Source organism: Ascaphus truei, chromosome 1 (genome assembly GCF_040206685.1).
Source record: "Ascaphus truei isolate aAscTru1 chromosome 1, aAscTru1.hap1, whole genome shotgun sequence".
NCBI classification, from domain to species: Eukaryota; Metazoa; Chordata; class Amphibia; order Anura; family Ascaphidae; genus Ascaphus; species Ascaphus truei.
The window spans coordinates 93,246,200-93,270,538 of record NC_134483.1 but is presented as its reverse complement, the minus strand read 5'-3'; the positions used below and the strand labels follow the sequence as shown (position 1 = coordinate 93,270,538).

General features: G+C 42.6%; 1 protein-coding gene across 1 annotated transcript in view; it reads left to right on the top strand.

Moving 5' to 3' along the window:
• Nucleotides 1-24,339, top strand: part of TNPO1 (transportin 1) — an 84,035-nt gene that overhangs the window by 36,505 nt on the left and 23,191 nt on the right. The window contains exons 4-12 of the mRNA XM_075579563.1: nt 597-703; nt 3,454-3,587; nt 6,368-6,449; nt 12,865-12,987; nt 14,092-14,210; nt 14,505-14,565; nt 14,675-14,843; nt 18,429-18,581; nt 19,232-19,461. Coding sequence (XP_075435678.1) covers nt 597-703; nt 3,454-3,587; nt 6,368-6,449; nt 12,865-12,987; nt 14,092-14,210; nt 14,505-14,565; nt 14,675-14,843; nt 18,429-18,581; nt 19,232-19,461 — 1,178 coding nt within the window. The remainder of the gene's footprint in view (nt 1-596; nt 704-3,453; nt 3,588-6,367; nt 6,450-12,864; nt 12,988-14,091; nt 14,211-14,504; nt 14,566-14,674; nt 14,844-18,428; nt 18,582-19,231; nt 19,462-24,339) is intronic.

Sequence of the window (24,339 nt, the reverse complement as noted above, 5' to 3'; positions counted from 1 at the left end):
GTGCCGAATCTTTGCTGGTCGATCTCAGGAGAACGGATTGATTGGCAACTTAGCTAATTTCTTGTCATTTTGTGAATTGTATAGATACACATATTAAAGGGGGGGAAACCCCGCCAGCTTACACTGCTGCTTTAATATTACTTTGGATGAACATGAAAATAGTACATGGGTATCCCTAAGCTACTCCTCAGATACCCCACAAACACAATGTATTTTTAGTTTGGTTCGTTGAGACTTTAGTCTGCAATTAATTTCCTGATTTATAACTAAACCTAGGATTGCTTTTTAACAGACATTGAAAGCAAAAATGTACTTGGAAAATGTGCAGCACAGCAGCTTTCATTTCCAATTTAAACATTGGTATGTTTTGGTATTGATTCCCCAAAACAGATGCTAAATCACTAAGGACTAATTGTTAAATGCTAATAGTGAGAGGCTCTGTGGTTTGTAAAATCAAACATTACTTGGTTCATGGGATAGTAGGGGTTTTTTTTTTTCATGATTTAAAATCTTTCTTGAATTGTTTAATTATAACTGTGTGGATCAGACCGCATTGCAGTCTGCATTTTTAACACCACAATCCTGTTTGTTTATAGGGATCTTGATTACGACAATTGCTTCTAAAGGAGAGTTGCAGAATTGGCCTGAGCTTTTGCCAAAGTTGTGTAGCCTGTTGGACTCTGAGGATTATAACACGTGTGAGGTAGGTTTGGATTAGTATATTACATGCTTTTTCCACGACGTTTACCTTCACCTCCCTATGTTGAGATGCTTTGTGTAAGTTCAATACAGTATTGCCTCCTAGACATCAATTTTACAGTCACCTGCTTAAAATAAGCTGTATTTTTAAATTGTATTGAATCTTTCAGCCCAAAGCTCAGTTTTCCTAGAGGTGAATGGCTACAGTCAGCAGATTGTTCGTGTTTTATATTGTGTGGGGTGCAAACAGAAGTCCCTCATATAAATGCATATAACTCTACTTTTTAAAGATTTCCGGATATAAAACCTTTTGTTCTACAAGAACGCCTTAGTTATAATCACACACTTCAATGCAAGATTTTCCAGTATTTTTCATATCGGGATAGTTTCATGTGAACACATTTATTTGCAGGGACCAGTAAATATGGCCACTGGTGTTGTGAAATCTATTATGTAATTTGGCCCCTACAACTGGAACTTAGTAATTGCTGCTGATTAGAGGCTTGTGTATAAGGCTGTCTAATCCCTGAAATATAGTGTTTATTGAAGATGTGATCTGTGTTGCTGTGCTTTTCAAAGTTCAGCTTTCATGCGTAAATTTGAGAATCTAGTAAATACTAACCATTTGGAACCCAGAGCGACAAGCTATTGCTATGCCTTGCAAGCATCAATCGGCAAAATGTTTAATGGTGATAATGTCGGAGACCACTCGGCCATATTATTTTCCTCTAAAGATAAATCCAGCATACTTAGCCCCCCCCCCCCTTTTTTTTTTCTTTAGAAATTGTAACTTGGCGTAAAATGTCTAAGCTAGAGCAGTGACAGTCTTTTTACCCTTCTGTGCTTGATGCTTTCCCTCCCCTTTAAGCTTGGACAAGGTACCATTGCTCCCCAAATGTTCCTTTCACCAGGCACGACCAAAAAAAGATTGGTACTGTCCTAAACTCTAGATAACCCAAGTGATTCAGAACGGCGCTAAAGAACACAGTGCTTATTATAAATGTGATTCAAATAATAAGGGTTAAGTGTAAGGTGAAATAACAGAATTCTCAACCTTCAGAGGGAATTGTATGGATTCCCTATAGCAATAGTATACATCCAGGGTATGAAGGGAGCAATAAGTCAGGAACACCCCAAAAAAACAAGAAAAATATGATGGTGCAATAAAATCACACAAGGATGATGGAACAAATCTTGGCTCATACGAATTACCTACTTACAAGAAGTACAGCCTCAAAGGGAAGCTCCACGCTATGATGCTACCGCACGGGAGTGATGAAGCTCGCAAGGTGTCGCATGTGATTCAGAACGGGAGCACTCGCACATCTGACAGCTATTAGTGCCACGTCTGGAGCTGCTTCCCTTTGAGGCTGTTAGTACTATGTCAAGAGGACCGCCTTGCCGTGTACCTGCCTCCTCCCCCGAGTAACTGGAACTTGCCAAGTTACCGACGGATGTGACGTCAGACGCCATCTGATGCCATTCAGTTGCGTGAGTATCGAAGACAGACGGCCCGGGCTCTACCTCTCTGACGTGAGATTCACTGCTCAACTTAATCTGATGTGCCTGTTTAATTAGTACACAATGTGAGTACATACTGTAGCATCATTTTATTCTTATAAACAACATACTGGTCTGCACTATTTGGTTCTCTCCGTTGTGTTTCCTCCTGAGTTCCACTTCGAGTGAGAGCCCTCCAGAGTTCCTGTTGCCTTGTTCCCTGATTTTGCTGGCTTTTCATATACTTCTTGTAAGTAGGTAATTCGTATGAGCCAAGATTTGTTCCATCATCCTTGTGTGATTTTATCATACCATCATATTTTTCTTGTTTTTTTGGGGTGTTCCTGACTTATTGCTCCCTGCATACCCTGGATGTATACTGTCCTAAACGGCCAGCATGCAAACTGTTGAACATTGTATTTCAAATCGGCACGGATGACTCATTGCCTGATTGTATTGCTGGCAAGGTGCATTCCTGGGGCCATCTTGGAAAAGGGGCCAAAAAGACAAACTACTTGGCCTTTTTGGTGAGGCTACTGTTGCAGTGACAGTTAAAATAATGGAACAAAAAAAAACATTGTGCCAAACAAGGGGTTCTCTTCATGCATGGGACAACTGCAGCCCTGTAGCTAGACACCCACTTGCTATAATATAAATATAGATCATGCGGGATAGAGGTGGTGAAGTCCGCATGAGGCATTCTTGTTTAGCATTACCTGCTTACAGTAATTAAAATAGTAGGTAAATAAGGCCCATATTTACCAAGCAGTGCTGCTCCAGAATACACCATTTATGTAAATATACCCCATAATGTTGAAATACCTTCCGAATTTTGGCATGCTATAAAAGGTAAAAAGATTAATACTCCAAACTAAAGCATATCTTTTAAAAATGTAGTCCTACACATTCCTCTTGCTAGCACAACATGCCGGGGAATATGATGGTTAACTTCAGGATACCCCAGTAGGGCCAGTGTTATCTACATGCTGTTATATTTGTAGATTTGCTCTGCTCCTTGTTGGTGTCGATACCATTACTAATTTGTAAATATTTTCATAGTAAAATGGTTGTTCTAAAAACAAAAAAGTTGATATTTTCCCCAGGTGCCTCGTAAGGCATGTTGTATGTAATAGGATATGTGCGATAACTCTCTGTGTTTTGGTTCAGTTGCGTTTTCCGTATGAATTGCAGAGTTATTTTTCATATTTGCTACATGCTGGCCATTCTCTTATTCTATTTATTTATTTTTCACAGGGTGCATTTGGAGCGCTTCAGAAAATATGTGAAGATTCGGCCGAAATTTTAGACAGTGATGTTTTGGAAAGACCTCTCAATGTCATGATTCCTAAATTTCTGCAATTCTTCAAACACAGCAGTCCAAAAATAAGGTATGCTCTCAAAATCACTGACCTCACGGTGTCATGGTCTCTGCCAAATTAATCCACTTGGTGGTCTTGATTTCACATCCAAGTTGCTACTTAGTGGTTATATCTCTTTGGTTTATTTTTTGACCGTGATGAATTGTTTATTTCGGCTCCAGGGACCCCCATGCTCCCCGAGATGATGCTTTTACAACAGAAGGTGATGCCGGTAGCAGTCCCGGCTGGGCACAGAAAATGTATAGTTAAACATTCTGAAAGCCAATAGGAATCAGTGACGTCATCCCTCGCGGCTTCCTATTGGCCCGCGTGATGCAAGACTTTTAAACAGCAATGCGGTACCGGTATTATCTTCCGATCTAACTATCTCAGGGAGTTGGGGGACCTAGAGCTTAAATGAATGTGGTTCAGCTCTGGAGACACCATGTTTTCCACCTGGTAAAAAAATAAACCAAGAGATACAGTATAGCCACTATAAATTGTGGGGTCTAAAAGGACTATTGAGAAGAGTAGTCCCAAGGGGGGCACAGGCGGAGCACTGCCAGATCGAGGAGGGAGAAAGGGGGCTGCATCCAGTAGTATAAAAATATGTTTTACTCAATAAAACATATTTTTATACTACTGGATGCAGCCCCCTTTCTCCCTCCTCGATCTGGCAGTGCTCCGCCTGTGCCCCCCTTGGGACTACTCTTCTCTGTACTTCTATGGACGTGAAGCACCCACTACAAGGAAAGAGCTGTGCTGCAAAAGAGGGGATTCTCACTGAAACAAAGATCATTTCTGGTATGTACTTTTTGGTTCTGTTGGGGCTTGTTTAGGAACTTTATGGCATATATGGAGACCTGAGCTAGCCACACAGCGCCATTAGTGCACATATACCATTTCATGTACCATTACACATGGTTTATCAGAGTTTCCCCAGCACTCATATTTGCTCCTATACCTTGATCACAGAGGTTATTATTATCATTTTACTTATACTCTACCCTGAGTTAGCTGAGACCCGCTTATAGGGATACTATCCCTCAATCCTGTCTTAAAAGGACTATTGTATTGACTTAAAAAATAAATTTAAGTGTACACCTTTTGTCTTCTGGAGAGAACTGTTCTTGGGTTCACCAATGGAACAAAGGAAAATGATTTCTCACAACTTACCATTGATTTGTTTTGATTTTGAACAAACAGCTGTGCTACTTGGCAAGGGTTTTCCGTAAAGTCTGGTTAACTATAAAAGATTGTTGTCCTTCGGTATTAGTTAAACAATTTGTTCCGCTCAAAACACACTAACACAGTTGTAACTTTGTCTGTATTCCTAAATCACAGGAATGTATTTTTTTGGGTATAGTAAAGTCTTATAGTTCCCCTGGAGCAATTGATTTGAACCCCACACTCTAATTGCTTTAAACTAGTTATAAGAAATATTTGTTATTTTCCTCTTACTGTTTGCTGCCACACAGGCCTGTTATACAGTGATATGCTAGCCCCCTCTGGCAGGACATTGTTAAAGCAGTCCTATTGAGTACCTGTTGGTTAAGTTGTGGTACTTTTCCAAAATGTCATGTCTGAAATGGGACTGAAATAAAAAAAATCCCTTGATTCCGTGTTAAAATCTAGTGTGGTTGACGGGATACTTACGAAACACTGATAGATCTCAAGCACAGTCAGTTGTAGCTTTAAAGGGGGGTAAGACAGTTATGGTAACGTGTTACCCCTTAAAGCAGCAGCCCAAGATGCCGTTTGTTTTTTTTAATTTATTTAATTTCCCCCCCTTTTATATGTGCATGAATACAATCCACACAATTGGTAATTAGCCGAGTTGACGATCACAGGAGAACGGATCAAAGATTCGGGGGGGTGGGGTGGGAGGGGTCACTAAATGGCTGTCCGTGCAGCAGAAGAGGACCAAAGATGCAAAGTTCTGTGGGGAGGATCATGTGACCAGGCAGTCACTAGATACAATTGCTGCACTACTAGAGAGGGCAGGGCTCATAAAGGGGTTTGCCAGAGCCTGTTTCAAAAGAGGAGGGAGATGTGACTTTGTAAATGGTTGCTATAGAAATGAAAAATGCCTGCTACATTATAATATATTTAAAAGGTCATTCAGAATTTAAAAAAAAATGCTAAAATAATTTTCTCATAGTACAGAACTTATTTATTACAAAACAAAACAAAAAAAAACATGTAGGATATTGACTGTAAGCTCCTCGGGGCAGGGACTCCTCTTCCTTAATGTTACTTTGATGTCTAAAACGCTTATTCCCATGATCTGTTATTTATATTATCTGTTATTTACTTGATTACCACGTGTATTACTGCTCTGAAGCGCTATGTACATTAATGGCGCTATATAAATAGACATACAATATTGCTTGGACTGCAGCTTTAAGTACTAGGCACCTAGTCATGATTGATTAAAGAGCAGATGAAATATTGATGAGGCAGCTACAACATACAGACCTATGTGGCCAGCTAGATAGGCCAGCATATATCTGCAAGGGGCATATAGAAAAACATGTGGATTGCATACTCTGTATTCCTATACATTAATGGCTTTCTCTCCATAGCGGCACATTAGAGGATACACATGGATTCTGAGGGTGCATGTGAGCCACTGGCCAAATTTAGCATGTACGTCTGCCGCTGAAAGATGATCAATGTAGACCTCTCGTTTAGGATCACTTATTTTTACATTTAGAGAACTAGCATACCAGTGACTAAACGATACAAATTAGAAATTGTTAGCAATGCTTAATTATGTTCACCTGCTAATTTTTCCTCTCCCTCCTTAGGTCTCATGCTGTTGCTTGTGTCAATCAGTTCATCATTGGCAGAACACAAGCTCTTATGTTGCACATTGATTCCTTTATAGAGGTATGCACATTTCCTCATTTACTTTCAGTATTTGCGATGATCATTTCTTTCAAGTCTTTCCAACTCTTCCGTATAATCTACTATGGATTCCGCCTCATAAGGAGGCAGACTTAATATATCTAATAGTCCGTATGGCAGTTATACCCATTGGTGTTCTTGGTTATAGTACTCATTGGTTAGTTTGCAGCATGTGGTGGTTGGGAGAGGGATATTTATCAAGTTCAGTCAACAGATATCTAGATTTGTAGCTTTTGTGGTTATACTTTAATAATGTACATTATAAACAATATGTAACATTGGTAAATGCAAGTTATCTGTAGAGGTGACTGCTGCTGCTTACCTTTTAATATTGGAGACATGTTAAAAATATTACATTCTCCATCAGCGAAGGGATAAGTTCAGGTGATGGAACGATCTGGTCATGGTTAACACTACCCAAGACTAGTTGAGGTTATTTGAAAGAGTTTGGTCATGCAACCAGGTCAATGTCCTGTTAAGAATGGAGCATGTTGAACCTCTTTCCCACACCACAAGGAGGGGGCTATTTATTTGTTTGAGAAGCTAGCAGTTAGATGGAGAATAAAAAATTGTTTTATATATCTTACCGTAATTTTCTTTCTGGATGATCCATCCATGGCTGTGTGCATGCCAAAGGGTTAAGTCTCACCCTCTAGCTGGAATAGTACAGAAACATTTCTACCGGTAGGAGGACCATAAATAGCCACACTGGTCAACTGCTAAGCCATGAAACTCAAATCTCTGGTTTGGGATGCTGTATTGGACCCTGTAAAAAGAGACCTTGGGACACTGGTAATAGCCATGGCTAGTCCTCTAGCATACTGATAAACTGAGGAACCATGTTCTGTGGGGTCAAAATGGGATTATCGCCTCAATTTCTGCTTTGTCCCATCTTCTTTTCTTGAGCACCGTTGGCATTGGAAGTATCAATAGAAATACATAGCTAGACCAGTGCTTTTCAACCAGGGTTCTTGGAAACCATTGGGTTCCCTGCAATTTTCATGTCATTTGAAAATTGTACCAAATACAGAAAAATGCATATTGCATCTGATCTCCGACACGCTATTCGAGAGGGTTGGGGTTCTTTACAATGCATCTGATCTCGGGCGTGCTATTAGAGAGGGTTGGGGTTCCGCAGAATTTCACAATATAATTAGTGTTCCTTCACCAAAAAAAGATGGAAACCACCGGGCCAGACGAAAACTCCAGCTGAACAAGAATGTGTCTATATTAGGAGGCTTCTGGATGAAAAAATTTTGTACAGAAATTTCTCAGTTTCCAGTTTTGGGCTGTAGCCATCAGATCTATTTGGGAGACACCATTTTACCACAAAACTACCTCGGAAGGAGAGGTGTGGCTATTTATTCAATCCGAACCCCTTTATTCTACGTCTGTCGCTCCAAAGGCCGACAACTGAAAGGGTTCCCCAAGAGCTGCTCCCTTTTGCACAGAACCAGTGTGCTAAGGGTTAACATCTGCGTTTGCTTCCTGCTATGTTTTGTCAGCCCTGCCCACTGGAATGTTAATGGCCCAGGAGGACAAAGGTCACTGAAACCACAGCTGCATGCAATCTGAACCCCTTCAGCCTACATCCTCATCGCCAAAAGGCGGACAGCCTTTGGTGCAGCCAAAGGGTGCGAGCCGTTTGCTGCCGTTAGCTGATGTACTGTTACGGCTGCTCTATTGCATTATGAAACTCATCCCCTGTACCCTATATTTCAACTTACCCTGCCTATAGATTGTAAGCTCCTTGTGGCAGGGCCTGTAATAACACATTGCAGGCCTATCCTACCTCTACCATTTTAATCTTGTCTGTTAATGTTACACATGCCCATAATCATATCTCAACTGCCAATGAAATGTCTGTGAATTGAATGTATAACCTTCTGTTCATTTAATGTAACCATGTATTATCATAACTGTACTCAGGACATACTTGAAATGAGAGGCAACTCTCCATTATTTCCTGGCAAAGCATTTTTATAAATGATAGAAATGTTTCTGTCCCATCTCAGTTAGAGGGTGAGACTTAACCCTTTGGTGTCCACTGCCATGGGAACTACTGGGAAAATGTTTGTTGGCAAACCTTTAAAGGATCCCTTGTGTCCTTCAGTACTTTTCCAGTTGCACAAAGCCATCCTAATTGGGGGTGGGGGGGAAGAGAATTTTCAATAAGTTCAGTTGAATTGTTTGTTGGTAGACATGTTGCGTTGGCACACTGACTGGATTAGGTTACAGCTCATTAAAGTCTTAAGCTCTAATGTATTTGCAGGCCTCTCGAGCAGCAAAGGGTTAATGTGGACAGTGTGCTGTATGGTAGAGCAGTCTGGATCATAGCGAGTAACCCAATGAAGGGATATCTTAAGGCTAAAAAGGTAGATACTTCATGGGTTCCTATGCATGCCCAGAATCCTCCATGTACACACTTATGCTCAGGTGTCTGCAGCAAGCATGCAATAAAAGCTGATGTATTTTTCCTCTTGTAATGATGGTTAATACATTTTTATTGGCTGACAGTATCATTTTTGAATAGTTGCTTGTACGAAGAGCAATTTATCTCTATTTTTTTTTATATTTAGCTGTTTTGATCTAATATAAAGTGTTTTTTTTTTTTTTTTTTTACATTTCTTGTTCCCTTTGTTGTAATTCTGATGTACAGTTATTTCATTAACATAATGTGATGTTGTTATAGGGCCCCAGAATTTAACTTGATCGAGAACTCCCGATAATGCCTTTAAACCTATTCAGTTGTTAACAATACAGCAAACAAGGGGTTAACTTTCAGTTTAAAAATACCTCTTTTTCTGTCTCCTGGGATGTTTCCGGGGCCAACGTGGTCTTTGCATTATTGAGCCAATAAAACAATGAAAAAGTGATATGTTTATAATTGTTGTGATTGGTGAAAGTCTACAGATGTACCCAGGGCTGGCGTAATGGAGGTGCAGTAGGTGGCACTACACAGAGTCCTCCAGTTAGAAGCCTCGCGCTCTTCCCCACAACAATTAAACTGATTGCTGGGGGAGAGCGTGGGGACTCCAACTCTCTACTTTGTCCTGTGCCATGTGTTCCTGCAGTGTCCCACATCATAGCACCGTGACGTCAAATGGTGTATTTCCAATACAACGGGGCGTCATGCGGCGTCACGTTATGACAACAGGACGCCCCATGGAATGTTGTTATGGAACGCAACGTCATGATATGATTGACACGTCAGGAAGGCCTCGCAAAGAAGAAGGTTAGAGGCCCCGCAATATTACCAGACGGCCTTGGATGTATCAGAGATGTGACACGATCTCCAGGTTATCTTCAAGGGCATCGTGTAAATTCCTGAGACGGTTCTGATTAACAGAAAAAAAGTGACAAAGGACACACTATTGCCTTACAGATTTTAAAAAGTATGAAAATATGATTCAGAAAGATAAAAAAAAAAAAATACACTTGTGCAGGCAAAATTAGGCGTGTGCAACAATATCAAATATGACTGGCTATCTGGGTTCCATATCTCAGCTATTTGTTTCCACCCTCAAGACTAAAAGTTGCGTTGGCCAAAATGATATCTTCGCCTTCTGTAAAATAAGAATGCAATGATGAGGGTAGCATTTTGTACACTCTGATTAATTTGAATTTAGGCTCGTTCTCTCCCAGCCATAAATGTTATGTAGCGCATGTTCCCCCACCCCATGAGAGATGGCTGCTACCGTGTGTGCGCTGCGTTACCTGTGGCTCACAGGAGGCCCGAGCCTCCGCTGCTGGGAGCCTGGGGTGTGCCTGATCAGTCAGGTGCAAACGCCTCCACCTGTAGCGGGATCCTACTATGTGGGATGACCCTGTTACAGGACCCAAATAACAATATACACATGGTGATATATAACAATTTTACTATAGGTAACCAACAGAATAACAGTACCACACCAATGTAGGCCTCGCACGGCCGTTTCCCACAATGCCAGTCAACCCAACTCTCACACCCCGATGGCATGTCCCCTCAAAGTACTGAGGTGCTCCTGGGCAGCTTACCTCCCCGATGTCCACAAGAGCTAACCCACCCAAATGTGTGAGACGGCGCTGTCCACTAGAACTGAAGGTGTACAGTTGGTGCACTTAGTGAAGTGAGGTACCTGCTGGGTGGTAGTGGTGATACAGTAACGTAGGATCCGCCTCTATGTTGTGTAGTGTCCCACGTGGACATTTCCACCATGAAGAGTCTCTCTCTACTTATGATGATCCGGTCCCAGATCACCAAGGGCCCAGGTCGCAGCCGCGTCCTGGCTTTTCCTCACTCTAGTGCTACAGGACAGGGTCCCTATTTATGGGGGTCCCTGCAGCAGCCACAAGCTATCACAGTGAGTCAGGCCCTAGGGGGTCTCTGGCCCAGTGCAGGGGTCACCGACGCCCTGCACCCTACACAACCTAAACTAACCTTGTCCCAGCTTCGACCGGCGTGCTCCTCTGCGCGCAAAATGTAACCTTTCTCCGAGCAGGGGATCCGGGCAGTCCTATTGGCTGTGTAGCGTCACATGGCTCCTGCAGCCCCTGTGAATGATGGGGCTTGTAGTCCCCGCGGAGCCTTTTTGAATAATGGCCGCCCTGCGGCTACTCTGCGCATGTGTGACCATACTCAAGATGGCGGCGCCCTGCAAAGAGAGCCGCTGGGAGTCTCCGGCGATCCGATTGCCTGTGCTAGCTGCCTGACACTGCCGACACCTGCCCCCTGCCTCCGCTGCCTAGCACACCCGCGCCGGGAGGTGAGGGGCCTACAGGGGACCCGGGCTATAGTTACTAAAGATTGAGGCACCCACAAACGCCTGGCTTGTCCTTGTCACAGGGGCAAAATTTTGAGCATAAAAACAATGCATTTGGGCATCAAAAGTAGAATTAAAGTGGTGTGTTATACCAAATAACATGGGCGTTTTCATTTCTATGTTTAACAGATTAGGCTTTATGCTTTTTTTTTAGTATTTTATGAAACTGACTGCATTTATCTATAGTATGTTTTTGTAACATTCCTTTTCTGTAACAAGCCCTGTACCACTCTGTATATTAAATCTGAAATGTTAGAAGTACGGTCTTTAGGCTGTAATTCAACCTAGTATCCTTTTGAAGAGAGTAACTGCATTTTTTAACACATTTTGCCATCGTGGGTTTTTGGTTGAATTACATCTTTTTCTAGTAAAATGGAGACCAGGGACTTGAGGGTAAGACCGTAAATTATTATTTGTTGGCAGTGTAATTGAGGCTGCAGGGGGACGTTTTGGGGGCAGATGTAGCTCATTTTTAGTGCCCTGCGGTAAGGTAAGTCAGTTAGCGGGATGTTTTAACCCTTTTCACAACACTTTAAACATACACAAATCACGTGCATGCAGGTGTGGTGTTCGCAACGGTTAATAGTGGGCCAATTAAACCCAATGTACAGGTAACTTATTCACATGCCTTAGTAGTTTTTCTCCATTTTTTTTTTTCTTTTACAATTTCGTTTGTCTGAGCCTGGACAATAGTGTGAACATGTGCAGGCTAATGTGAAATTGCATATCGGGTGTCAGTCAGAATGGGGGTAAGAGGTTGGCGTTTCTCCTGTGAAGTAGCTTGTATTCTATTGGGAATTGGTTACGCTGTGCTTTTCCTTTACTAATGTTCTCCATGGAAATGAGCAACATTGGAAACTACAGATGTTGGGCCAATCGGTCTTTTTGAACATATAACCTGGATAGCATGGGACTCTTTGACCCTGCTACATTGCTATAAATACACTTGTGTTTCTGCTTGACCGCACTATTGGTACTCTGTTTGTTGGCGTATTTTCTAGACTGTGGTGGCCATCTTGACAGTATCCATATGGTGTTCTTGATATAGAAATAGTTTAGAGGCAATCTGAGCCGTTTTTTTGTTTGTTTTGTTTTTTTAAGTACAGGATTGAAGTGGTGGGTCTCTGGAGCTGAACCCAGTTAGTTGAATCTCTGGGGGGGCCCTGCTTCCAGAGGCACTTGCCTTCGTATGGGGTGCCGGTAGGTAACCTCCCCAGGGTTCACTATATGGCTGCTTTTCGAAGCCAATAGGAAGCCGTGATGTCATCCAGTGCGCCTTCCCATTGGCCCATGTGGCGAGGAAGCGGAAATCTGCAGAAGATTCCTGCACCCCCTTCGGTGGCGAGTATCTCTGGAAGCAGTGGGTCCCCGAAGCTGAAATGAATGGGGTTTAGCGTCGCAGACCCCCTGCTTCAACCATGTATTAAGAAATGAAGGGGGGGGGGGGAACTGCTTGGATTGCTCCTTTTAAGACCATCTTCATGCCACATACGTACAGTATTATTAATGGCCAGTTATTACTAGAATGCACTGTAATAAAATGCAGACCTGTGTTGCGGTTGAAAATTAACATGCAATGCTGCTTTGCCCAACAGAATCTGTTCGCGCTGGCTACTGATGAAGAAGCGGAGGTCCGTAAAAATGTGTGCAGAGCACTCGTGATGCTGCTTGAAGTTCGAATGGACCGTCTGCTTCCTCACATGCACAATATAGTAGAGGTAACAGTGACTTTAGTGCTGGTGGGATGACACGTCCTTTGAGCAGCATGGCTTTCAGCGTAAAATAGCAAATACACATGTTCAAAAAGTTAATATTTGCGCATTGTATTCGTCATTACATTGATTGTCGGGATCTAAAAATGTGTGTTCATGTGTATTGCACAGCCATCTCCTTCACCTATTTTCTGTTAATTTAGGTGCTTGTTACATAGTAGATGAGGTTGAAAAGACACATATGTCCATCAAGTTCAACCTATGCTACATTTAGACACACTTATTCTATATTTGTGTTTACAGTGTTTTGTACTCTTCTGTCTTGAGAAGTAGCATGCAAGAACAGTGTTTTTCAACTCCTAAATGAAAAGATTTGTTGGGAAAACACTCAATCTTAATGCTATTAAGAAAGGGAGGGCACCAGTTTCAAACTAATTCCTATTTGTATTTCAATGTACATATACAAATAAAGTGACAATTGCAATAAATTACATGAAGATACTAAATAGAAAAAGCTTGCATAGCTGACACTCTCCAAAAGAGACTCGACGTTTCCGGTTATGGCCCTTTGTAAAGACTCTTGAAGGAAGTTTCCTCGGGGTATTGAGACTTACCCAGTCCTCAGTGCGCATAATAGAAATCATTTTATTATTATTTTTTTGTGCAAACTTATACTACAGTGTTTTGGCATGTATTTTGTTTTGTGTGTGTACCTGCGAGTTTCAATACCAACAGGCTAGTGCGCTTAGCCTATTACGATAATCTCCTAAATAAACCACAAATAAAAATATAACAGATGACTGCTCCTGAAAGACGAGTCGGTACAATAATTACACAAATATCAGGTTTTTAAGTGTTGTTGATTTTAAAATGAAAAAGAAGAGGCTGCCTACGCTGAAAAGTTGCAGAGTAGGTAGTTCTGCCTCGGCTTATATTCATCACAAGACATCAGTGTATATTATTCGCAGAACACCATTTAATGACCGTATATACTGTATACACCGCAGTTTAGAGAAACGCAGGCCTTCTGTCCATTCACTCAGGTGCCAATTAGAAAGAGTCCCAAGCAAGCACTGGTATACATGTTTATTGTTACCAACTGTTTTGCAGTACATGCTGCTGAGGACCCAGGACCAAGAGGAAAATGTTGCACTGGAGGCTTGTGAGTTTTGGCTAACTCTGGCTGAACAACCAATCTGCAAAGAAGTTCTATGTGGACATCTTGCAAAGTAAGTGACTTCGTTAGCGTGAAGTTGGCCTGTTTCCTTGGCTTGCTGCTCTGTCATTAGCTCATGTTCTCTTGGAAATGTACTGGTTAATTAGTCCAGGAGACATCTGACATGGTGACGATAAACACTGACTATCACTAAAAGGAAAATTAACTTCTCCGGTAGATGAAGTTTTGGTGCTACAGTAGGTCAACTGTGTCCCACCGTGATAAGGTAGCCAGAGTAAAGTGTACAATGCCACACTTCAGAATGGATGACATATTTCTGACCATTTATTTATGTATTTATTTGTAGGTTGATACCTGTTTTAGTAAATGGGATGAAATATTCAGAAATTGATATAATCTTGCTTAAGGTAAGATGGCTATGGGTAACCTCATCCTGTAAGTGCCTTTACGTTATCACACCAAGGCTGGTGTTTCCCATTGTGGCGTGTAATACTTCCTTATGGTCTAACTTGACAGGGTGATGTTGAAGAAGATGAAGCTGTTCCTGACAGTGAGCAGGACATTCGGCCGCGCTTCCATAAATCACGGACAGTATCTCAGCAGCACGAGGAGGACGGCATTGAGGAGGAAGACGATGACGATGATGATCTTGACGACGATGACACAATATCTGACTGGAATATAAGTGAGTGCAGGTGTTTCAACCTCGCCGCTGCTCTATCATGGACTCCAAGTTACGTGTCATGTATAAAACTATACACTGCTATAGGTGTAGCAATGTAGAAAGTAGATGTTGTCCTCTGGCGCATAGACTCAGTTCATCTGATGTATATATGAAAGATAGGAGAAACAGTGTAATACTGCACAACAATATAAAGCAGAGTGTCCAATATAACATGGAACACTTACTCAAATTCTGATTGTAATATTCACATCGAGCAAGATCACGTCTAGAGATACTCTCCCAGGTTTCCAAAACATCAATGGATATATAGGACTTTCTGGGTTTTATAACCACATGCAGGGATTAATAGATCATCTTCGAACTTCCCCAGCTGGAAATTACACCCTTACAAAAAATAGAGAACACTAATGGCATAATAACGTTTGAATAAAAATAGGGCTGGTATAAAAGATAAGTCACACTCACAAACGCCTGATTCAGTCGCGTATTTTGAATAAACCTTTCCAGCTTGCAACCGAAGTCTGTGGGGTCCCTTGCGTTCAACCTCCTCCGCTCCTATTGTATGGCGGTGTCAGGATGGGTATTCTCCATGTGCATCAAACGTCGGTTGAATTCAATTTTAAAAAGATGAAACCGTGCATCATAGCTACGTTGAGCCTGTAGAAGTGTAGATTTATGTTTGCCTGGGGACGGTCTGGGACGACTTGACGCTGTCGCCGATTGAATTCTATGGAGAATACCCATCCTGTCACATCGGAGGGAACCGCTGCCGATCCGACCCTTCCCCCTGCTGACGCGGTAGGAGAGACGCGGTGACGGGACCCCATCCCGAGTTCCATCTTGTAGGGACGGACGCAGCCATACAACAGGAGCGGAGGAGGTTGAGCGCAAGGGACCCCGCAGACGCCGGTTGCGAGCACACCCGGTGGAATGGAGACCAGAGTTGCCACAGACTGGAAAACTTTATTTGAAATACGCAATTAAATCAGGCGTTTGTGTCTTATCTCTTATACCAGCACAATTTTTATTCAAACGTTATTATGCCATTAGTGTTCTCTATTTTTTTGTAAGGGTGTAATTTCCAGCTGGGGAAGTTCGAAGATGATCTATTAATCCCTGCATGTGGTTATAAAACCCAGAAAGTCCTATATATCCATTGATGTTTTGGAAACCTGGGAGAGTATCTCTAGACGTGATCTTGCTCGGTGTGAATATTACAATCAGAATTTGAGTAAGTGTTCCATGTTATATTGGGGACACTGCTTTATATTGTTATGCAGTATCACACCGTTTCTCCTACCTTTCATTTACACATCAGATGAGCGGAGTATGTGCCAGAGGACATCTTCTTTCTACATTACTTCACTTTTGGAGGGCTGTGGAAATCCCTCTAGGGATTCTGGCAGCTGGACTTAAGTATAATTCTGGACTTCTTCAATTCGGGACACTTCACATTATAGTCGTTTTGTAATACACTGTAACTGCAATTTACCCTAATTTCTGTATTTAAAAAAATCCTTGATAAAATGCTGGGGAGTTGGTATAAAATTACAGTTTGGTTGCCCTGGAAGGAGAACTGCAGCAATTGCGCGGGGTAGGTTGGTGCGATCTAGGATTTATGGTTTGGTCAAGCTTGCATTGTACACATACTGCATATAAATCTCACAATAACCCCAGGCAGACTATTTGAGTGTGACGACGTTTGTAATAGCAATACGAACACTGCCATATATTTTATGCACTCAATTCTATAAAAATAAATATATATTGTTTAATTCAGTTACGTCTATTATCCAGAAATGTCTTCTCATGGTAAGGTAGATTCGCAAGGACATTCCTCTCACTGTAACTTTTCACATCACCACCATGTCTCATGAGCCGAGTCCCCTCCTGGTTCTTGCTGGAGATTTTTTAGTCTATAACTTTCCTCTTGAAGAACTCCCTCCCCCCACAAAGTGGAAAGCAGGGGGTCTCTGGAGACGAGCCGTGTTCATTTCAGCTCTCGTGGCTCCCAATAAGAGGACGCAAGGGATGATGTTGCGACTTTCTTTTTGGACATGAAACTTTAAAGGGCCATATTGCGTGCCCAGCCTAGGCTGCTCGCAGCAGCTCCTTCACAGGTAAGTATCTCTGGAAGCATGGGGTCCCCTGAGCTGAAATGAATGCAGTTCTGCTCCGGAGACCCCCTGCTTCCCACCTAAGGCAAGAAATGTTAAATAGAAGTCTTACGCCATACCAATGAGTAGAGCAACTGTTCCTAGCAAGTCCACTAATTACACATTGTAATCACCCTGATATACTTCATAAACCTCCATACCTATAGCTCCTCCTTTGTATTGATGTGTTCACATGTTGTAGAAGTGTGATAAGTTGCGCACCCTGCCTGCCTTTGTCCAAAGGGCACACTGTTGGTGATGGTTTTGGTATATAGGATATACCTGCTATTAGTGTAGTCCCACACAGCAGGAGAGTACTCTTGCTAGACTATTATTCTAAACGGTTTTATACTTTTATATAGAGATTTTCTTTCTCCTTTATTTATTTTTTATTAAGGGGGGGTGGGGCGACGACATTGTGTAAAAAACTACTTTACCCAAGATTAGCTTGCACCTGGGAAGGTTATCCGAATGCCTCACTTCTTTCTAATGCAGTGTTTATTTAAAGCAGCAATACTACTTTCCAGCAATTTTTATTTTCTTTTCTTATTTGTTGTATATGTAAAGCATGTGATAATGTATCATTCTTACCTAAGCAGTCTATCGTTTGGGGACTCGTGTTCTCAAGCTTTCAAAATCCGGATTGTGTGACTAACGTAATGGCTGCTTCAGTCAGTATAAGTCTGCAGCTACAATGTATCATGTTACTATGGTAACATTAACTATTGTTACCGTTTACCTCTCAAATGGCTGGGAACATTTGCAACACATTATCACAATCAGGAAAGTGTTGCAAAGATCTTGCACTGCTTGGGAGTTGTTAAAGATGCTATAGAAATTAAAGATGGTTTAAAACTCATTAAAAATCGCATTAAGATTTGAATAAAAACATAGAAAACAGTCGCTATTATCTTAATACAGCAGGTCCTCTCTTATCCGGGGTAATGCGTCCTGAAACCGCCGTCGGATAACAGGTCCTTGTTAATCGGCAGCGGTGACCGTCGGATACTGCGTCCAGCGTACTGCGTACTGCATTATGCAGTGTCGGATAAGGCATTCGACGGAAAGCGGGCCGTCGGATACCTAGGACCACCTGTACTACTGATTTATTCAAATAAGAAAATATATATTTTGCTGCTTTAACTGCTGAAACCTTTTCACATTTCTTCTCCGTGCAAACCAAACTCTAACTACTGTATGTTGTTGAAAACAATAGAAGGGCATTAATTTAGATCCAGCAATTGGGGGAGACAGTAAGCTTTCACTTTGAAATGCAAGGTTATTCATTTATAATGTGAATGTAGATTTTATGTACAGTATTCCCTATAAAGTGTATAACAGAGCAAATGCACCATTCCTGTTGTGTGTAAATGTCTGCACACTTTTATATAGACTTGCCCTGAATGCTGACTCTTGTTTACTCTTCCAGGGAAGTGTTCTGCTGCAGCACTTGATGTGCTCGCCAATGTGTTTCGTGACGATCTTTTGCCACATATTCTGCCTCTCTTGAAAGAACTTCTTTTCCATCCAGAATGGGTAGTCAAGGAGTCTGGTATCCTGGTTCTTGGTGCAATTGCTGAAGGTTGGTTGACAATGGGTCACACAGCTGCCTGCATATTAATTACCTGCGTAGTCTTTTCAATGGCGCGAAAATATTATAGCTACGAATTTGAAGAGTTAAGGTGGGGGGGGGGGGTCTTTCTGTTTTCTGAATGCCATGTTGCTTTTTTTTTAGTTCTCTTAAGAAGGTTTAGATACAGCCTTATTAATGTTTACAAATGTCTCGTCTTTTCTGTATAGTAAATTAATGTTTTGTTAATGGACATTTTTCACTTTCAGCATATAGAAGAGCTGGGGGTTCTCCCAAATCCCCTTAACACCCCACAATGTTTCTGGCAGCAAAAGTGTTAAAGCTCAATTCCTCGTCCTTTGATCTGTTTTAACATTGTTACTACATCGATGCTCGGTTAAGTGTTGCACTGCCTTTTCCCAGCCTAGTCTAACGTATCAAAATATAAGGGTCTTACACACAATTGTTAGCATTGCAGTGGTCCATGAGCAGCAAAAAGTTAAACGCCTATATTAGATTAACGGGTCACTCGCATTTCTTGACTCGGGTGCAAACAGGGCGCTTGTTGAAGGTGTTAAGGAATGCAGACTGTTGTACGTGTGTGATGGCTCTGATCATCTTATTCACACTGTTGCTAAATGCTGGATGTCTTATATTTGCAGGCTGTATGCAGGGCATGATCCCATACCTGCCGGAGCTTATACCACACCTTATTCAGTGCCTGGCTGATAAAAAGGCTCTCGTGCGCTCCATCACATGCTGGACTCTTAGCCGCTATGCACACTGGGTAGTTAGCCAGCCCCCTGACATGTATTTGAAGCCATTGATGACAGAGTTGCTGAAGCGCATCTTAGACAGCAATAAACGAGTACAAGAAGCTGCTTGCAGGTATGTTAAACTCATTTAAGAGTTGGGTAACTTTTATCATTTGTATTGTACCATTGCAGATGGCATCAGGCGCATGTAATCAACTTTCCCTTAAAGAATCATTGCGTTCAAAGTCCTGTTTATTTTGTTTTGTTTTTATAGAAATCCGTTGTGTAGCATTAGATTGAAATACAGGCATACCCCGGTTTAAGGACACTCGCGAGTAAGTACATATCGCTCAATAGGAAAACGGCAGCTCACGCATGCGCCTGTGAGCACGTCCTGAACAGTAATACCGGCTCCCTACCTGTATCGAAGCTGTGCGCAAGCGGGGAGACAATAGAGCCTGTTACAAATGTGTTATTTACATCAGTTATGCACATATATGACGGTTGCAGTGCAGTACATGCATCGATAAGTGGGAAAAAGGTAGTGCTTCACTTTAAGTACATTTTCGCTTTACATGCTCTGGTCCCATTGCGTACGTTAATCCGGGGTATGCCTGTAGTACTGTTTTCGCTCTTTATGCACTCTAATGTATTAATAGTCTGTGGGTTGCTATAGCAACCATTTAGGAAGAAACAGCCTTTCTTCTCTTGAAATGGGCAGCCATATTGTGAACACTTGAAGCAGGATCTTCGCCAATAGACCACGGGTAGAACAGATCTGTCGGCAGCTTAGATGCCATACATGTATATTACTGGTGCATTTATTGGAACAAAAAAATAAGTCGAGCCAATGCCCCTTTAAGAGTGTATACACGCTAAAATTATATTAAGAAGCATATCTAATAGGCACATTTGCAAAATGTCTTCAAAGTAACATCTGTAAATAACTGTAATGGGAGCGTTTTAGTATGTATGATAAAGATAAAGAGTGGTGGTTAGCAGTGCTGGCCTCTCTTCCGTGGAGTAAAATAAAGGGAGAAGGTGGTTAGGTTCCTACCAGATGAAGATCCCCGAGAGGTTCAAAAGCATGTTACATCGTTACATAGTAGATAAGGTTGAAAAATGACGTACGTCCATCAAGTTCAACCTATGCTAAATTTAGACAACAGATACTTTATCCTATATCTATACTTACTTATTGATCCAGAGGAAGGCAAACAAAAAACCCCATTAAGGGGAAAAATAAATTCCTTCCTGACTCCAAGAATTGGCAATCGGATTAATCCCTGGATCAACATTCTTCCCATGTATACTTATTTGGTATATCCCTGTATACCTTTCCCATCTAAAAAGACGTCCAACCTTTTTTTGAACAAATCTATTGTATCTGCCATCACAGTCTCCATGGGCAATGAATTCCACATTTTAACTGCCCTTACTGTAAAGAACCCATTCCTTTGTTGCTGGTGAAATTTCCTTTCCTCACAGCAATCTACTGATCCAATAAAAGTTATCACACGACCTACTTCTGCCTCCTGCTTTTGATACAATTCTTATATGTACATTTTGTAGTGATGAACACTACCACATTGGTCATGTTTAAGAATTCAGAAGAATATTTTTATTTCATTTAATGGACATCTGGAGCTGCATTTAATTATTGTGCAAACATGTAACCAAGTGCTGTCTGGTCGTGCTGAGATGTGTGTATTTGTATTGCAGTAGGTGTATTTCCTATTTATAAATTGGTGTAATTACTACTTTTGACTTAAAGCAGCAAAACGTGTGAGATCTTATGGGTTTTTATGTCTGTTCTGTAGTATTAGACAATAGCGATTTTTTTTAAAATATTTTGTTTTAATATACAGAGCATTCTTTGATTTCTATAGGGTATAGCCCACCTTCCCAGGAGTGCAAGATCTTTGTAACACTTTCCTTTTTGTGGCAATTTGTTGCCAATATTCCTAGCAGTTTGAGCTATAAACTGTCACAATAGTAAATGTTACCGCTGTAATATAAGAATACATTGTAGCTGCTGAGTTCCAACCAATCCTTCAGTCGGTGTAACTGAAAGGCGGCTATTTGGTTAGGCCAGCTTTTTTTCCCTGCGCCCCCCTGCTGGATGTCCTCTCCGCGCGCGCCTCCCCCCCTCCTTACCTTGATTCCCGGCGTCTGGACGTCATGACGTCACGTTGCCATAGCAACGTGACGGCACATGGCGACGCGTCTCCAGATGCCGGCTGAATCAAGGTAAGTAGGTTTACAGAGGCACTGCAGCTCCCCCGGCACTTAATTTAAGTGCCTTCGGGAAGTGCGCGGGGCCTCCGTAAACCCCGCGCCCCCCACTTTGCGCACCGCTGGGTTAGGCACACAATCAGGATTTTTACTGATTTACAACAGGAACACCAAACGGTTGCCAGCTTAGGTAAGAATGTAGAGCAGTGTTTTTCAACCAGGGTTCCTTGGACAACCCTGAAGGGTTCCCTGCAATTCTCTGGTAATTTGAAAATGGTATCAAATACAGAAGAATTTAGGTTGCATCTGATCTCAGACGCGCTATTAGAGAGGTTTGGGGTTCCTAACAATACATCTGATCAGAGTTGCTATTGGGATTCACTCGGTTCTTCACCCCAACCTTCTTTGGAAATAGGTGATGTAGAGTTTATACATTGTCACACGCTTTACATATTAAAATAATATGAGAGGATAACAAAGGGGAGGGAGAGAGAATTTTGTATTGCTGCTTTAATACTGTTTGGTGTTATAAATAATCTGCAACAAAATTTACTTACAAAATAAACATTTTTGCCAAGGTCATTTAAACATATCTGGTCTTTGAAAAACCTAGTGGTCCATTTAAATATTGTGTTTATGTTCAGAATTAGGTTGATTCCCCATCAGAATCTGCGGATTCTTACAAGTGAATGTATTGGTATGCAGTGATTGTTATCTTTCATTCACATTCCTACTTGATATGCTCTTACGCTTCTAGTATTTCATAAACAAACGATTTACAGCCTTGAAAATAGCTTGTCTACTTTTGGTTTCCGGTTTGTTTTTTAAAAAAAATAATTATATTTTGTTCCTGTAAGCCAGGGGTACGCAAACTATTCTGTTCGTGCCCCCCTGCTCGCGCACCCCCCGTCCCTTACCTGCTCTTTCCCCCTGCTCGCGTACCCCCATCCCTTACCTGCTCTTTCCCCCTGCTCGCGTACCCCCCATCCCTTACCTGCTCTTTCCCCATGCTCGCGCACCCCCATCCCTTACCTGCTCGCACACCCCCCATCCCTTACCTGCTCTTTCCCCATGCTCCCGTACCCCCCCATCCCTTACCTGCTCTTTCCCCCTGCTCGCGTACCCCCATCCCTTACCTGCTCTTTCCCCCTGCTCGCGCACCCCCATCCCTTACCTGCTCTTTCCCCCTGCTCGCGTACCCCCATCCCTTACCTGCTCTTTCCCTATGCTCGCGGCCCCCCATCCCTTACCTGTTCTTTCCCCCTGCTCGCTGACCCCCCATCCCTTACCTGCTCTTTCCCCTGCTCGCGCACCACCATCCCATACCTGCTCTTTCCCCTGCTCGCGCACCCCCCCCATCCCTTACCTGCTCTTTCCCCTGCTCGCGCACCCCCCCCATCCCTTACCTGCTCTTTCCCCCTGCTCGCGCACCCCCCCATCCCTTACCTGCTCTTTCCCCTGCTCGCGCACTCCCCATCCCTTAACTGCTCTTTCCCCCTGCTCGCGCACCCCCCCATCCCTTACCTGCTCTTTCCCCTGCTCGCGCACCCCCATCCCTTACCTGCTCTTTCCCCCTGCTCGTGCACCCCCATCCCTAACCTGCTCTTTCCCCCTGCTCGCGCACCCCCCCATCCCTTACCTGCTCTTTTCCCCTGCTCGTGCACCCCCATCCCTTACCTGCTCTTTCCCCCTGCTCGCGCATCCCCCATCCCTTACCTGCTCTTTCCCCTGCTCGCGCACCCCCCCCATCCCTTACCTGCTCTTTCCCCCTGCTCGCGCACCCCCCCATCCCCTACCTGCTCTTTCCCCCTGCTCGCGCACCCCCCCATCCCTTACCTGCTCTTTCCCCCTGCTCGCGCACCCCCCCATCCCTTACCTGCTCTTTCCCCCTGCTCGCGCACCCCCCCATCCCTTACCTGCTCTTTCCCCCTGCTCGCGCACCCCCCCATTCCTTACCTGCTCGCGCACCACCCCATCCCTTACCTGATCTCTGGCTTCGGCGTCATGTCATGTGAGGTCATGCTTTGCCATTTGACGCCGCTCTGTCATGGCGTAGAGCCGGCTGAGAGCAGGTAAGAAGTTAGGTCTCGAGCCTCCCCCGGCATTTTTATTTAAATGCCTTGGGGAAGAGCACAGGTCCTCTGTAACTGCCATGCCCCCTAGAAAATCCCGCGCCCCCCGTTTGCACACCCCTGCTGTAAGCAACGCAACCAGCCCTGTTCTCACTAACCCAGTTCCTAATAATAATAATAATAATAATAATAATAATAATAATTATTATTATTATTATTCAATAATATATTTAAGGTTCTTACAGATGCCAATTGTCTTGTAGTATCATCTTGTTTTTCCTGGTGTTTGAGAGTCTAAATGTGTTTACTTTAAAGGGGATATCCAACATGAACTAATGGCAAATAAGATGTTTAAGTTAAAACTGGGTGATTATTGTATGTAAAAGGAAAAGTTTTTTCACATTGTTTCAGATGTTTATATTGGCAATATCTGTCAAAATGATCTGATGAGTGTATTTTACCTTCCAATCTTTTTTTTTATATACCCCCTCGGCTAGTTTTCTACCCCTCCCACAAACACCCAAACCACCCTTTCAAGGGTCCCTATTTAAAATGGAGAACACAATTTCCATGTCTTTTAACATTGCCGCCTCGTTATAATCAAGTGTAAACATATCACAGCCTCTAGTTCACTTTCCTCCTGTATGGAACTGCACATTTAAACTGGTTGCAAGAATAGCACTAATATTACTATGTCTTTTGTTCCTT